The 16,597-nt window shown below is 54.5% G+C and overlaps 1 protein-coding gene across 1 annotated transcript in view; it reads right to left on the reverse strand.

Annotated features, from left to right (window-relative positions):
* Positions 1 to 487: 487 nt before the first annotated feature.
* Positions 488 to 16,597, reverse strand: part of LOC105506484 (kin of IRRE-like protein 3) — a 39,717-nt gene continuing 23,607 nt past the window's right edge. The window contains exons 7-12 of the mRNA XM_011934648.1: positions 14,117 to 14,315; positions 12,575 to 12,610; positions 8,399 to 8,506; positions 6,146 to 6,255; positions 2,611 to 2,697; positions 488 to 2,006 (exon numbers count right to left, since the gene is read on the reverse strand). Coding sequence (XP_011790038.1) covers positions 1,563 to 2,006; positions 2,611 to 2,697; positions 6,146 to 6,255; positions 8,399 to 8,506; positions 12,575 to 12,610; positions 14,117 to 14,315 — 984 coding nt within the window. The 3' untranslated portion in view covers positions 488 to 1,562. The remainder of the gene's footprint in view (positions 2,007 to 2,610; positions 2,698 to 6,145; positions 6,256 to 8,398; positions 8,507 to 12,574; positions 12,611 to 14,116; positions 14,316 to 16,597) is intronic.

Here is a 16,597-nt window from a genome sequence, read left to right on the forward strand (position 1 = left end):
TGCCATGACCACATCAAGCTTCCCCCAAGCGAGGCTCTTCTTAGAACATTATTTGAGTTATACATTAAAGTGTTAGGGTGCCTGGTGGTCTAGGCTCTTTCTAGCAGGTCTTGTTCTCTGAACCTCTAGAGGAGAGAATTTTCCCTGCTGAATATTGCTGAGAGGAAAGGTCCGGAATGGCCTGGCCAGTGTCTAGTGTGACCACTCTGCGGTGGTTGGTGAGTCCCACACGTCCTCTGGATTGGGTCTACCTGCAAAGGAGAGGAGTCAGCCTGTAGGTTTTATTGCCACCACAACCAGACCTGTCAACTGCCCCTGTAGGTTTTATTGCCACCGCAACCAGACCTGTCAACTGCCTTCATTGTCTAGGAAGATTGAATCAAAGGAGGGCAGAGAACCTTGGGTTCCCAACGCATTCCGTGAGCGCTTGGGTTCTTCCTGTGGTGCTTTGTAGGAACAAAAGAACAGAACAAACATGTTGGAGTACTGTCCCTAACATTTATTCTCAGGTGGGGACTGGGAGGGGTGAGGTGTAGATATACTTCCTCTCTTCTCGTGGAGCCTTACTGAAGACAGGATCGTCGTTCTTGTGTTTATCAGCTGAGAAGGGCAGTCTTGCCATCTTAAAGGCCTGCCCTCCAGCCCCTTCAAATGCCACACCTCGCAGGAAGCACTCTCTCCATAACCGTTCAGAGAAGCCCGACCAGAGAAGCTCCCGCACTTCTCATATTAACTCCGATTGTGCTGAGGGGGAGGGGAGGAGTACACAAAGCAGGAGGTGGGTGGGGAGGCTGGGGTCACACAGCCCAGGAGGGGCACGCCAGGTGAGGTGCTCCGTAAGCACAGGCTCCCTCCTCCCTCCCTCCCCCCAGTGCACCAGGCTCTGATGGGGCTGGTCCCACCGCAGAGTTCAGAGGCATCAAGTCCAAGGACAGAACTGCAAGAGTATGGACACAAAACACCAAACAAATTGGGGGTGTGCTCCCGGCCATCCTGGTGAGAGAGAGGCTCCTTTAGCCAAGGCCATTTCTGGCTTCTCAGCCTCCAGGGTATGGGCTCTGAGCAGCAGTGGGGAGCGGGGCTTTCTGGGGCAGCTCAGTGCTGGGAAGACCTCATCCCCTTCTCCCCAGGGCTGTGTGGGAGCACAGGCACAGGGGTAGGGAGGGCTTGTGGTCAGCGAGGGGTAGAGCCCACGGACAGACCAGAGAGTGGACCGCAGTTTCGTGAAAGCAAAGTTATAGCTGCCACTTGTGCTTGTGGGCAGAGCAGGTGGTAGAGGGGCCTCCAGGAAAGGGCCGGGGACACGGTGTCCAGCACTGAGCACAGCGCACCCGGCCGCGGCCTCTGTCTGTCTCCCCACCCGCCCACCTCTGGCACACCGCACCTGGGGACCCAGATTTGTGCTTGATCAGAGCTTCGAAGGAAGGCGGTGGCAGAGGTGCTGGGAGGCTGTCCTGGAGGTGGCCAGTTCTGGGGTCCTCTGCAAAGTACCCCGCGTCCCTGGACAACCGGAACCTGCCCTGCCCTCTTCCCTGGCCCATCCCACCCGCGGTGTGTGATCCTTAGACGTGAGTCTGCATCCGCCGCTGCAGGGGTCGACTGGGGTCAGAGTTCTGGGACGAGGACTGGGAGTGGTGGGAGGAGGAGGCAGAAGCCTTGCTGGCCTTGTCGAACTGCACATAGCCGTCCTGCTTGCCGCTGCTGCTGACGCTGCTGTCACACTGCGTGTCCAGGAAGGAGCTGCTGTCGCTGAGGGAGCCTCTCTGGAACTCCCGCTCACAAAGCTCGATGGACGAGCTGCCCATCCCCAGCACGAACCGCTGCCCGTAGTCGTAGAGGCGGCCCTGGCCGCTCAGGGTGCTGTAGATGTTGGTGAAGGACATGCCGGTGGGCACACGCTGCTTGCCCGCAGGACGCAGGTCGGGCTGGCAGCTGGAGAGGGAGATGGTTGGGGTTGAGTGGTGCTCTTTGAAGGTGTTGACGCTGTAGTAGCCATTGGTGGGGTCCTGGGTGGGCGAGAGAAAGAGGAGCATCACCTGGTGGAGCCTCCACTGGACGTGGCTGGGGTTTTCAGGCTGAGCCCGTCCTCTTATGCGGGGAGGGAAGAGGGAAAACAGGAGGAAGGGAGTGACCTGGTAGGGAGCAAACTCGGGGGTGAACAGCTGCAGGGAGGGTGCAGGGGCAGAAGGACACTGAACAGGAGACGGCAGAAGGGGAACTGCGGACCCCAGGAGGGGAGGGCCGGCAAGGGTGAGGGCCAAAGGAGGGAAGCAGAGGCTCTTGAGTGGGTTTATGTCAGGGCGATGCAGTCATTTGAAAGTCGGACTTTTTAATTGTTTTTATTCAGAACATGGATGCTTCATTTTGAATCTACATGTGAGGAGGCTGTGGAAGAGAACTGGGGAGTCTCAGCATTAGCTCTCTCAGCCTCCTCAGCGTTGGGGTGGGGAGAGCAGGTGCCTTAGGCAGGGACGGGTACCGGCCACCAAGCTGGCCTCTGGCCTTCTCTTCTCGACTTGCTGTCATTTGTTGTATAGATTTGGGGTTTGGACCATCAGAGCTTAAGACCAGATTCCACGGCTGTGTTTTATAACCTGGGGCCCTTCTTACCTTCAGGTTCTGAAACTCTTTCTCCTCTTCTTTGAGGACCTCCAGCTGTTTCAGGACTGAGTCTTGCTGGAATTCACCCCGGTCCATCTGCGACCCAAAAAACGTTGCTCAGTGGATAGGAAGTGGCTAACCCTCCACTTCCCCCAAGGAAAAGATGAGATCAGAAACTCAAAAGATTGCCCTATATAAGCCCCACAACCCCTCACTGCCTGGACCATGTGAAAGACTCAGGAGGAGTTCCTGGACCCCCATCCTAGGAGACAGGGAAGCAGTTGAGGGGGATGGGTGGGTCGGTGAGGTGGGGGCAGTTAGGGGAGGCGAGGGGCAGGTATCCGAGGCCATACTTTCCTCGCTTGGGCGAGGGCATCACCAGAGATCTCACATGCCTGATTCAATTCCATTCACTGAACGTTTGTTGTAAAATGCCGCCCAGGTGCTCTGCTAAGGACCAGGGATCCACAGATGAACGTACATTAAGATACAGCTCTGCTCATCAGGGAGATGGACTTGCAGATAAATAATTTCAGAATGTCAACCACTGGGCATGGCCAGGCTCCTTAGGGCAGTTTCTTATCCAGCATGCAGGCCTAGTGCAGGCCTTAAGGAGTCACAAGGAATAACCATCTGTGAGATGCTGGCGACACGGGCCACATCTGTTATTCTAATGAAAAGTTATCTTCCTTAGAGATGCCAAACAGCCTGAGGGCAAAGATCACTTCCTGCTTGTTTCTGGGTACCCCCACACCTGGTTCAGTGCTTTGCATGTTGTGATCACTGACCTTGCATGCTTTTGGGATGGAATCTCTTAATTATTTGATTTGCCAATGCCTAGCACAGTGCCTAGCACAGTACACAATAGAGCTGCTTCAGATGGTGTGTATATGTTGAATGAATAGGCAAAGTGGCTTAGCTCTAAATTACTAAAAATTAACATAATTATTAGACATAAGATGAAAAAGCATACTCCACACGCAGTGGGCCTATGAATTAACCTGAATAACCACAGTGATGCTTAACCTGGGACACACGAGAGGCTTGCCATGCGTCTCTCTGCTAGCTGCACGGTATAGGTAGTAGGTTCCCTCCTACTTTCTGGGCCGGGATGTTTCTTCTCTCTTGCAACTTGCTTTCCTCGTTTCTTTTCGGAGCCCCGTGGAATCAGCCAAGGTGCTGCCACCCTGCTGCCTCCTCACTAAGGAGACCACGTGGTTCATTTTTCCAGTAAATGCTCTGACACTGTCTGGATTGGAGACCTTCTTTCCCATCAGATTCAATTTCTAAGTCTGCCTCTCCTTGCAGATGGGTCTGTCTTGGGGCCAGGAGGTGAAAGGAATGGGAGAATGACGATCTCCTCAAGGGGTGGCTTAGCCCTGAGCCCTCAGCAAGTCCCTTCTGCTCCCACCTGACACTGAGCGGCCCGGCCCCCACTCTTGCCTGTGGGTTTGGACTAAGGGATGTGGAGACAGTCTGAGGCAAACAGAATGTCCCAGTGGGAGAGAATTCAAGGTCCCATTTGGGATGAAGGACACACCTGATTCAGCTTAAGTATAGAGACATCATCCCTTCTGAGGTCTAGGCTGTGGTTCCCTCCCTCGTAAAATTAAGCACTCCACTGTGTCAGGCCCTGTGTCAGGCCCCAGGGGAAATAGATGAGCGTAGACTCGAACATGACCTTTGCCCTCGAGGAACTCTGGGATAACTGGGGAAGCTAACATGGAATTGGGGGAATGCACTATAAAGGAGGCACATACAAAGTGTTTTGGGAGAGCAGAAGGTACACAGCTCTGCCAGGGGTGGGGAGGACAAGGCCGGAACATCTTGGAGTTGATGGTTATAGGAGAATGTGAAATTCCACAGACAAAATTAGCAGGCAGAGGGAACAGCCGGTGCACAGGCCTTTGAAGTCCAGAAGACTCGAAGGCCAGGAATCAAGCTCTTTGGCATGTCTGGAAGGCCAGATGCACTTGGCCGGAAAATGGAGCTGGAGAGGTTGGTGGCTGCCTGGCACTGAGGAGCCCTGATGACACACCAGGAAGTTGGACTTTGTCCATCAGATGTGGGGAGCCACCGAGGAATTTTAAGTGGGCAAGTAACAGGACCAGATTTGCATTTTAGAAAGACTCTTTTCTCAAGGCTCTTGAGGGTGGATTGAGAAAAGAGACAAAAGACTAGAAGGCTGAGACCAACTGGGAGGATGTAATCATTCAGGGGAGGAAGGACGAGGCCGGAAGTAAAGAAGTGATGGTGGAGGACAGGTGGGGCACACAGTTGAGACACTTTTTGAAGTGGAATTGACAGGACCTGAAAATCAATTGGAGAGAGAAAGCGTAGCCAAGGGAAAAGTCAGTTTGATTCGGTAAACGTCTGTGAGCCTCTACCAGGGTCTGTGTAAGGCTCCGAAGACCCCGGGATTAACACAGCAGCAGCTGCTCACCCTCTAGCAACATAAATAGCTAATATTTGTTGACCACTTATTGTGTTCCATGGGCTTCAAGCCCTTCTGAGTTTTGCCCACTTCACCCTCACCACAGCCCTGTATACTGTGGCTTTCAGACCCATTTCATGGATGAGGACCCTGAGGCACCAAAAAGCCCATCTACTGTATCCCTTGCTTTGCCGCCTCCACTCCAACATGTTACAACCAAGGCAACCAGAAACTTCTAGCATGGTTGTCTTGGTTTCTGCTTGGACAACTGGGTAGACGATGGCCCATAAATGGGGATTCAGAAGAGGAGGAGCAGGCTTAATGTGGCTGGAGAAGGGATGAGTTCACTTGCAGTCCAGTCCTCAAGGAGGAACCTGTGTTTCGTGCAGACTTTGTTTTGGTGGGGTGTGGCGGATGAGGGAGAGGACTTGTATTGAATATCTATAATAGCTATGTGTGTGTGTGTGCAGAGGGTGGGGTGGGGGATTATATGTTATATAACAGCATATTGTGGGAATTTATGTGTATGTCTTTTCTCCTTATGGAAGAGCCAGGCTCTCTGAAGGCTGGACTGCAACTTTTTCATTGTTGTGGTTTTGAGATGGAGTCTCGCTCTCACGCAGGCTGGGGTGCAGTGGCCTGAGCTCAACTCACTGCAACCTCCACCTCCCGGGTTCAAGCAATTCTCCTGCCTCAGCCTCCCGAGTAGCTGGGATTACAGGCGCCCGCCACCACACCCAGCTAATTTTTGTATTTTTAGTAGAGATGCGGTTTCACAATGTTGGCCAGGCTGGTCTTGAACTCCTAACCTCAAGTGATCCTCCCAATTCGGTCTCCCAAAGTGTTGGGATTACAGGCGTGAGCCACTGCACCTGGCCTGCACTGCATCTTAGATGCCTTTGAGTCTCCCAGAACACAAGCACAGTATAGCAGGCACACAATCACATTTGTTGGCTGACAGTGTGTGCCTCACCTATTGTGGGTTGGGCGGAGGGCATCTTGACCGCTGCTTTGCTTTTTGGAAGCATCTAGGTCATTGAGAAGCCTCTAGTCCCAAGACCTTCTGGGAATGGGGTCACGGGATAGGATGGGGCGTAATCGCATTCTTACCATTAGCTGCTTGATGGTGGAGTGCTCCTCAGCCTCCCGACCAGAGGCCGGTTCCTTGTGGACAATTTCCACTCGGATATCATTTTTGGCTGACACAACACCTTTGAGATCTGGAGATAAAATAGTAAAGTATAGATGATAGATTTAGTTCTTACTTTTGAGATGTCAAGCTCCCTTGCAGTCCCCTGCCTCCGCTCTGCCACCCTCTGCATTTCCCCTTCAGCCCCTGAACTCAGCAGCTTCACTGGCCCCCCACCAACAGAACCTTCATATGGAGATACTGTGGACATTTGGGCCTCAGAGAAGGCTGACCCCATGGGCGGCCTGGCTCCTGTCACATGCCCCTCAGCCATGCACCCTTGGCTTGAAAGATTGTCTTCAACCACTTGTCCACCTTACTGAGCTAGGTCCTTTTCATCCTACTGAATTCTCACTTCCTTCTAGAATTCTTCTCTGACTTACTCTACCAGGCAGACTCCAATCCCTCCATTCATAGAACCACAAATCTCAGTGTTGGAAAGGACCTTAAATTGCCCATGGCCAACCCCCATCTAAAGAGAAACACCCCTGAGGCACTGGGCGACTTCTCTGTCGACGCCTCCGTGATGGAAGCTTTACTGCTACTTCTGCAGGAGGCAGCCTGTTTCTAGTTGGAGAACTCTGTTAGAAAATTCTTGGCTGGGTGCGGTGGCTCACGCCTGTAATCCCAGCACTTTGGGAGGCCAACGTGGGCAGATCACGAGGTCAGGAGTTTGACACCAGCCTGACCAACATGGTGAAACCCTGTCTCTATTAAAAATCCAAAAAGTAGCTGGGCGTGCTGGTGGGCGCCTGTAATGCCAGCTACTGGGGAGGCTGAGCATGAGAATCACTTGAATGAACCCGGGAGGCGGGGGTTGCAGTAAGCTGAGATTGTGCCACTGCACTCCAGCCTGGGCAACAGGGCAAGACTCCGTCTCAAAAGAGAAAAAAAAAAAAAAAAAGGGAAATTCTTGAGGAGCTGGCGCTGTGGCTCATGCCTGTAATCCCAGCACTTTGGGAGGCTGAGGCAGGCAGACCACTTGAGGCCAGGAGTTCGAGACCAGCCTGGGCAACATGGTGAAACCCTGTCTCTGCAAAAAATTTAAAAAATAGCCAGGCATGGTGGCACACGCCTGTAATCCCAGTGACTCAGGAGGCTGAGGCACGAGAATCCCTTGAACCTGGGAGGCGGAGGTTGCAGTGAGCTGAGATCATGTCACTGCACTCCAACATGGCCAAAAGAGAGAGACTCTATATAAAAAAAACATATATATATATGCATATATATGTGTGTGTGTATATGTATGTGTATATATTTATATGCTCCCCTATAATTTCCACTGAGAGGGTGGTGATAGAGGTCCTGAGACCACATTATTGCTGGGGTGGTCATGAGAGCCAAGGCTGCTTAGCTCGGAGTGCAGAAAACGCAAGGGGAACAGCTTTCTTCAGACATGTGCAGGCTGCTGAGTGGAAGAGGAGGAGACCATTCCGGTGATTCATTTTGTGCATTACACTTATACAATGTTAGTGCCAGATGGGGTCATCAGGGTTATATCCTCATTATAAATGAGGAAACCAAGGCCTGGAATGGCTGTGGCTGGCCCAGGGTGGGACTGGAACACTGTGTCTCCATTGTCTTCACCTGTTCTCTGCCATCCACTCTCTCACACATATCTCCTGGGTGCATGCAATTCTTCAAGCATGCACAAACACTAGAATTTTATCGGCAATCACTGAAGACCTTTAAAAGTTTGCTCAAAGCATCTCCTTTATCGCTTCCCCATCCACTCCCCACAGCTGTGTGAGTGACCCGATTTTTCTGGTGAGACTAGCAGCTCTTTAGTTTATTTTTATTTTGTTGTATAGCTGGGGTCTTCCTAGACTAACAGCTCTTGTAGAGCAAGGATCAAACCACAAACCACTTTTCCCCCTATCTTTCTGTACAGTTCCTGATCGAAAGAGCTATGTGTTCAATCCAAAATGCTGGCTGCCCTGCAGATGAAGCTCAGTCTAGTCCAGGTCAACCTCAGCCTACTGCCCACTCTGCCAGACGCCATGTTGCCCAGGCTCACATACACCGATACATCAGACCCAATCCCTGCCCCAGGAGCTCACAGCACTGTTAGGAACCCTGTTCATTGCACTCCTGCTTACTTGCTCTCCGGGGCAGCCTAAGCCTGGCCTTTTTCTCTGTCCCCCTCCCTGAGATCCCGGATCTCCCTCCCGTACTTCTCTGGGAACGGGCACAGCAGAAGGCCACGATGGTTGCCATAAGGACGAGGAAAGCCACGCCAGCTCCTACGGCCACCCCAATGATGACAGCCATCGGCACAGACTCTGTGGGAGAGAAGCGGGCACAGCTGACGAGGGATGGGGAATGGCCTACTATCCCCCCAAGATCTCACCCCGTTACTGTGGGCGCAGCCCCTGCCACATGGGGCCCTGCTAGGAAATGCCTCAGTCGGGCCTGGGCAGGCACAGGCCGAGTCCAACCGGGGTCAGCTCTAGCTGGGACTGCAAAGACCAGGGTGGAGGACACGGGGGCTTGGTGGGTGGGGGAGAGGGCGGGGGAACTGGGGCAAAGGGCAGAGGAAGGAGAGCGAGGCAGGCAGACACGGAGAAGGGAGGGCCAGGGGACAGGAGGACCAGAGATGAAGGGTGAGGCTGGCACGATGGAGCTCTCTCTGGCATTAAACAGGAATGCTCTATCACACTTTGGCCAGTGAGTCATAGGCCTTGGCTATTTTTGAAAAACGACTATGGTCACTGCCCTTGTTTGTTCAGTATGTTCTCTCCTTCCCTTCCCTTCCCTTTCTCGGGTGAATACAGAGGACATTCGGCCCTTAGTGTTTCCAGGTCTAAGCAGCTTCCCCGCAGGTCTGCTGGGCATCAGTTGTGGCCCTCAGGTGTCCAAGTCTCAGGGGCCAGGGAGCAGGGTTACAGCTTCTCCACTGCAACCTCTTGAAGGAGAGAGGCCCCTTTCCCTCCATCTCCAGGTCTGCAGCTTCTCCCTGGAGGCCTCCCCTCTGAGCATCCTTGCACCCCTCCCAACAAGAGAGGCCCACACACTGGGTAGGCAAGCCCTCACCCCTGCTGAGTCTCTGCAGCCTGTCTCCTGCCCAAGCCGAGTGGGGGTAGAGACAGCGAGGGTAAGGATGGAGTTGGGGGTGATCTTCCAGACAGCTCTGGCCCTTCTAGGGCTGCAAGTGGGGCCTGAGCACACGATCTGGGGCCATGAGGAGTCCATCAGGAATAGAACTAGAGAATGCTGGGGCAGGGAGAGCTTGGGGCTCTCACTGAGGTCCAGAGAAGTCAAGTGATTTGGCCAGGGACACACAGGAGCTGCACAGCCAGGGTCAATCTAGGTCTCCTGTCACTGCCCTCGCCCCTCCGCTCACCCCACTCCCACCCTGTCCAGCTCCACCCACAGAGTGACATGTGAGATCCTCCACATCTCCTATGCTCGGTACCGCCCAGGCTGCCGCTGCTCCGAGTCCTGGCTCCATCCCTTCTTCTGAGCAGCTGACTTTGCCTGTCTTATATCTGTAGAGTGGGGGATAATGCTACCGCCCCTCTGAGAGCTGTTATGGGCTTGAGCTGGGTGAGTGTGGGCAGAGGCCTCGGAGCAGAGTCTGGCACCCAGCCCTGTTTGGTGTTTGCTGTTGTTGTTACCTGGGAAGGGGTCACCAGCAGTTCACAGTCTTTTATTTTTGGGACGGAGTCTGGCTGTGACACCCAGGCTGGAGTGCAGTGGCATGATCTCAGCTCACTGCAACCTCTGCCTCCTGGGTTCAAGTGATTCTCCTGACTCAGCCTCTCGAATAGCTGGGATTACAGGCACATGCCACCATGCCTGGCTAGTTTTTGTATTCTTTTTTTTTTTTTTGAGGCGGAGTCTCGCTCTGTCGCCCGGACTGGAGTGCAGTGACCGGATCTCAGCTCACTGCAAGCTCCGCCCTCCGGGTTTACGCCATTCTCCTGCCTCAGCCTCCCAAGTAGCTGGGACCACAGGCGCCCGCCACCTCGCCCGGCTAGTTTTTGCATTTTTTAGTAGAGACGGGGTTTCACCATATTAGCCAGGATGGTCTCGATCTCCTGACCTCGTGATCCACCCGTCTCGGCCTCCCAAAGTGCTGGGATTACAGGCTTGAGCCACCGCGCCCGGCCTAGTTTTTGTATTCTTAGTAGAGATGGGGTTTCACCATATTGGCCAGGCTGGTCCCAAACTCCTGACCTCAGGTGATCTGCCCGCCTCAACCTCCAAAAGTGCTGAGATTACAGGCGTGAGCCACTGTGCCTGATCAGCAGTTCACAGTCTTAAAGGCCAGGAAAGTTCCTTTTAAAGACTGAGCGCCTCCCCAGCCTACCCTGCGTTCGTCAGTGTGGGCGACTGGGGACAACTAGGTATCCGTTCTGGGTTACAACCCAACAAGCCTTTTGTTGTCTTTTTCTTTAAAGAGAGGAGAAAGACCTCAAACCCTGGCCTCTGAAGATGCTGCTGGGAGGAGGTATTGAGGGGTGGGGGTAGGGGGGCAGCCATTTGCCCTCCGGCCAGAGGAAGCTGGCACCCCTGGCTGGCAGTGTTGTTAGTTAAGCTGGCGCATCCCTTTGCCACCCCAGAACTTGCACATGAAGCCATTCGTTACCTACCAGTTAGTGGCCAGGACAACTGCAGGGGTGACGGGCAGGGGACCAAGAGGAAGTGGAGTGGTAGACACTTAGGGGTTGAAACGCGAGGTGCCCAAGTTGGTTCAAGAGTCAGACTGAGAGAAGGGGCTGGGACTCAGCTGAGCTTGCCTTGCCCAATAGATGACAATGTCTCTAGGTTTCAGTTCCGTGAGGAAAGGGAAGCGGCTTTGGCAGCTCATTGACTCTCTGCTTTGGAATTGGATGGATTTGGGTTGGTTTCTCCTCAAATTCCTGGTAAGTTTCCTTGGAAAAACACAGGGCTTGTCTCAGCAGAACTCAGAGCCAAAGCATGTGCCCATGGAAGGCTCCTTAACACCTCTGGGCCTCAGGGCCTTGTCTGCAGCCTGGAGAGCTGGGCAGCGGCACTGAAGGTGCCTTCCGATCCTGGGATCCCCAGCCCATGTTTCCACATGCAGCTGACGGCTGGGGGCGGGGCGCCCTCTTAGCTGGACAACGGGCCCCAGGCAGGTGGACAGGGGAGAGCAGGGGGTCCTGTGGGGGTGAGTGCCCCGGGGTGGCATCCCTTTCCAGTCCCCAGCCTGCCTGTGTGTGTTTCCTCCTTGCCTGGCTTCCTCAGCTTTGGCCTAGGGTGCCATGCGGGCCCCTCCTCTCTGCACAGAGCGTTCCCTGCATGGCTCCTGGAGAGGGACCAGAGGGAGGGGCTATCCCCGCTCAGCCTCCCCTCCATCCAAGGAGGTGTGCCAGGCACCAGGAGTCAGCCACCGAGGGGAGAGGGTGTTGGGGAGCTCTGGATGAGTGTCCGCAGACACAGGAGACACGGAGACAGGAGACACCACCCTCAGCATTAGCATGGGCCTGGGGAGAACGCAGCGGGAGGCTGGCAGCTCTCTGGGTTGCCCCAGCGTGGGCTGCAGGGGCCTCTGTGAGCAACCTGCGCCCTGGGTTGGTGCGCTGATAGGGGCATGTCTGCCAGGAGGGGCAGAGGCAGGGGCACGAGGATCCTACGTGGAACTTGAGGAGGTAACACGGGCCAGGGACCACTGTGGCAGGAGGCCCAGGGTGGAGGAACACTCAAGTCTTCAGCATGGCCATAGAGCCTGGCTTGCTGGTCCTGATTCTCTTCTCTGTTTTTGTGCTTGGAGGTGGGGTTGAGAGCAACTCCACCCAGGGGGCATGATGACTGCTTTGCTGTGTGTGCCTGGGGAGGGAGGCGCTGCCCTGCAGCCTCAGCCTGGGGTGAGATGACACTTCCACGGGGACTGCAGGAGTAGGGAGGGGTGGCAAACAGCACATGGATGCACAAGCCACAGCAGGGGCTGGGGCCCCCGGAGTCCTGGGAAGCAGTGGCCAAGCTGGTGATGATGTGGAGAAGTAGGAAGGGTCGGAGAGAGCCTGGAAGCAGAAGGCAGTCAGGACAGGGACCAGCTGGCCCCAGAGGCCAGGAGTCAGGGCTCCCGAAGAGAAAGGATGGAAGGAATGGAGGAGGGAAGAGCGAGAGTCAGTGTCCCAGAGCGGAAAGAGTTGTGGGTTCCAGCGGCAGGCAGGAGACAGGTCTCTGGGGTCCCTAAGCCCAAGATGGCTGGGAACCCCCGCCCCGCTGCTCTGACTACACTAAACCCTCAGGACGGGGGAGGGCAGAGACAGTACTGGCCAGCACAGGCCTCCCTACCCCCTGCTGGGTTCCCTCCCCAGCTAGCCAAGAAGTCCCTTCCTCCACCCCCTGCCCAGGGCCATTCTCATCATCTCCTTCCGTACCTGCTTCCAGCCCGGCTCCCGACTTCATTTCCGAACCTGTTTGGAAATAAAGCAAGCGTCTACAGCCAGGGCCTGGCTGGCCAGGGTGGGGTGGGACTGGGGATTAGCTGCTTGAGGGGGGGTGGGTGAGGGGTTCCTTTCCCAGTCATGCCTCTGGGACCCCCAACAGATCCAGGCTAGCCCAGTTGAACTTGGAGTTCACTCAGACTGACTTAGAGACTCTGCAGCGGCTAGGGACCAGAGAGAGAAATCACGTCTCAGAGGGGTCTGGGAAGGTTGGGGTGAGACACTTGGGGGAGGGCATGGGGTGGGGGCACCAAGGAGAAGACACGGAGGGTAGGCAACAGGGGACCAGGAAGGTTTGGGATGATGTGTGGATGATATTATGCAAATTATGTGCAAAGCATTATGCAAAGCAGCACCTATTAGGGAAGAGGTGTTGGGAGATACTGTGTGATTTGACCCATAGGTGTGATCCTGGTGTGGTCCACGGAGGCCTGGGGACCCTACTGAGACCACCCACTTGGCCTAGAATCTCTTGCTGGGCCTGACAGCCTGCGAATGGGCCTTTACCTAAGAGGATGTCAGAGACTGACAGGACTGAGGCCTCCTGGGTGCCCGAGGCCCATCCAAAGGCCCAGGCCCAGCTGAGCACGAATCCCTGGTCCACCATGGCTTAGCCCCTGCTGGCAAAAGGGCAAGATTGACCACCCCTCTCAGAACCCATCTTGCTGCTGGCTGTGGTGGAGCTTCCGGAGCCGCCCCTCCAAGGCTCCCCATCCTGCTGTCTGTGCCTGAGAACTCTGAGCAGACGCTGGAGATCTGAGCATCTTTGACCAGGAGCTTGGACGTCAGCGCACGGGGGCTCAGTGGGGTGAGGCTTCTTCCTCCCCACCGGGCTGCTTTGCCCAGCGCTGCCTTTGGGGCACAGGGGTCCCTGTGCCTCCTGGGTCTGCAGGTGGTGTGAGCCCAGCCCCCGACCCTAGGGATCTGGATAAACAAGCCCAACCCCTTAGCTTTGGAGTGGGTGCCCTCTGTGGGACTTCTGTCTGAGTAACTGGATGGGCTTGTCATCTTAACTGTGGCTGGGCCAGGTTCCTAGCACACCCATGCCAGTATATCCCACGCTCCACCCAGGTATGACACCTCCCAAAGGGCACTCTGGTGTCAGACCAGGGCCCACGGCGGAGGGCAGGGCACAGAAGCCAGGGCCTCTGGAGGCTGCTGGGCAGCTTGTCATTGCCACCCGCCTGCTCACTGCTGTGGTCACTTCCTACTGAAGTATTGCCCTCAAGGGCTGCCACTCTGAGCTGTGTTCTTCCCTTTCTTGGTTCCTGGTGGAGGCTGGTGGCCCTTGCTTCAGCGAGAGCCTGGCTGAGGAGCCTTCTGGCTGGCTAGGCTGTGTGGTCAGCCAGGAGGAGCACTGTGGCTTGTCCTTGGGCCCCGGCCTACCTTGCAGCCACCCGGGCCCTGCCCTAGGCGAGGAGAGGGCCCCTCTGGTTCCATCGTTCATCGTTCCCTCACGGCCCTGGCAGCTCTCACCTTGCTCCTTGAGCCGGATGATCTCAGTGTCGGAGCCAAAGCTGTTCCAGGCTGTGCAGTTGTAGATGGTCTGGAAGTCGGCCCGCACGATGTTGCTGATGGTCAGGGTGGAGATGACGCCCTCCTCGGTGCTGATGGTCTCCACCGTGTAGCGCCCCGATGTCCCCGACTCCAGAACGTTCTCCTTCCAGGACCAGGCCTGTCCAGGGGCGCAGAATCAGGAGCAGACTCCACCAGAGGGACCCAGGACACGCCCACACCAGACTCACAGTGCCACTGCTCTGCTCATGTTCATGCTCACTGCCACACACTAACACATGTACACTCGGGTATGTATGCAGGCACACACGCCACACACCACAAATATGCACACATGCAGGTGCACACACAACACACATCACCACACATGTACATGCACAACATCCCACACAGCACAAACATGCGTGTACACATGTGCACACAGAACACACAAACACATGTCTATGCACAGCACCGCACACATGGTCAGCACATTTATATACATACCACACACCCCACAAATGTGTACACACAGCTTTGCACACACACCACAAATGTGCACCCACCATAACACACACATCACAACATACACATACCACCAACGTGTTTACACACAGGTTTGTGCACACGCACCACAAACATGCACACGCAAGTACATGTACCACAACACACATAAACATGCATCACAGCACATGCACACACCAAATCACACACAACACATCACATCGCACACATGCCACAACATGCATACACACATCACAATACATGCACATCACACTTCACACTAAAAACATGATACAGACATGTACATACACATGGCAGACATGACACCACATCTACATGCAACGCACAGACACTCCCCCAAATACATGCACACACGCACACACACACCAAGATGCACACACCATATGCCACAATACACCACACAAGCATGCTTACACGCATGTGTGTACCACAACACACACTGCAACACATGTACACATTCGCCATGCACACACCATCATGTGTACATACAGGTACACACTATGACATACACAACACCATGTGCTCACACACACAAGTACACACACCACCGACAGATATACATGTTCACATATGCTCTGACACACATACACGACACACCCACACCACATATGTACACAACCCACAAGCACAAGCACACACACGTACTCCGGGGCATCCTCAGAGGGTCTTTCCATCCCAGAAGGGGGCCTGGGGAGCATCTTTCTGGGCAAAGTGGGCGCCCTGCTGGCCGGCGCCCTGCGCCTCCACACAAGTGTCCCCTGGGACTGCGGCTGCCTGGGTGGGTGTGAGTGAGGACAGCAGCCCCATGAATGCGTCTACCTGTGTGACGTTGAATGTCTGTGTGCGAAATGTGCCTACAGAGCTGTGTCTGCGGTCACCTTTGTCTACTTTAGTTTACAGGGCTGCTGGTTAACAGTTCTCAGAGCCGGCCACATACACTGTCTGCACCTCATCGTGTAAGCGCCTCGCACACTCTGGTTCAGGGCTGATGAGAGGGACTGAGTTTCTCAAACTCGGTGCTATTGTCATGCTGGACTGACCCATTCCTGGCTGTGGGGCTGTCCCAGGCACTGCAGGATGTCAGCAGCACCCTGGTCCCTGCACACCCGGTGCCAGGAGTATCCTCCAAGTAATGACAACCAAAATGTCTCCAGGCACTGCCAAATGTCCCCGGGGGCCAGTGAGAACTGCTGGCCTAGAATCAGATATTTCTGGAGAGAAGGTGTGAAAATGTGCAAGAGTGAATGGAATATTTGACAATCAGCACGTGTTACATTTATAATTAAAAACATTAAAGAGGAAAGTGAATGGCGAGGCATAGGTATCAGTTCTATTCGTGAGTTCTTGCAATTTTTTTGTGAATCTTTCAGAAAGCGAATGAACTGAATGCTTGGAAAAGTGTGTAGTGGCAATAATACTCTAATAATACCTTAGTTTACAGGATGACAGTTTCAGCTGGTGCAGCCTGGGTGTCAGCCCCCGTACGCACAGGTTAAGAGTGACCACAGCTGCTCCATATCTGGGCCAACCCCACCCTCCCTGCACTGCCGCCTTGTGAAAAGGTATAACTGCCCTGCCCACTCCACCCCGGGCATTCTTCTAGCAGGATTTTGCCAGACACTGGGAATTACTACAAATAATAGTTTTCCCCCAGTAGTGCTACAAAATGCTCACTTTTCTTTGTTTTCATGCCTGAGATCCCTCCAGTTTCAGATGGATTTGGGTACAAGACTGCCGCTGGATCACTAAAAATACAAAAAAACTAGCCGGGTGTGGTGGCAGGTGCCTGTAATCCCAGTTACTGGAGGTTGAGGCAGGAGAATTGCTTGAACCCAGGAGGCAGAGGTTGCGGTGAGCCAAGATTGCGCCATTGCACCCAGCCTGGGTGATAGAGTGAGACTCTGTCTCAAAAAAGAAAGAAAGAAAGAAAGAAAGAAA

Source organism: Colobus angolensis, unplaced genomic scaffold (genome assembly GCF_000951035.1).
Source record: "Colobus angolensis palliatus isolate OR3802 unplaced genomic scaffold, Cang.pa_1.0 Scaffold137, whole genome shotgun sequence".
In the NCBI taxonomy this organism is placed as follows: Eukaryota; Metazoa; Chordata; class Mammalia; order Primates; family Cercopithecidae; genus Colobus; species Colobus angolensis.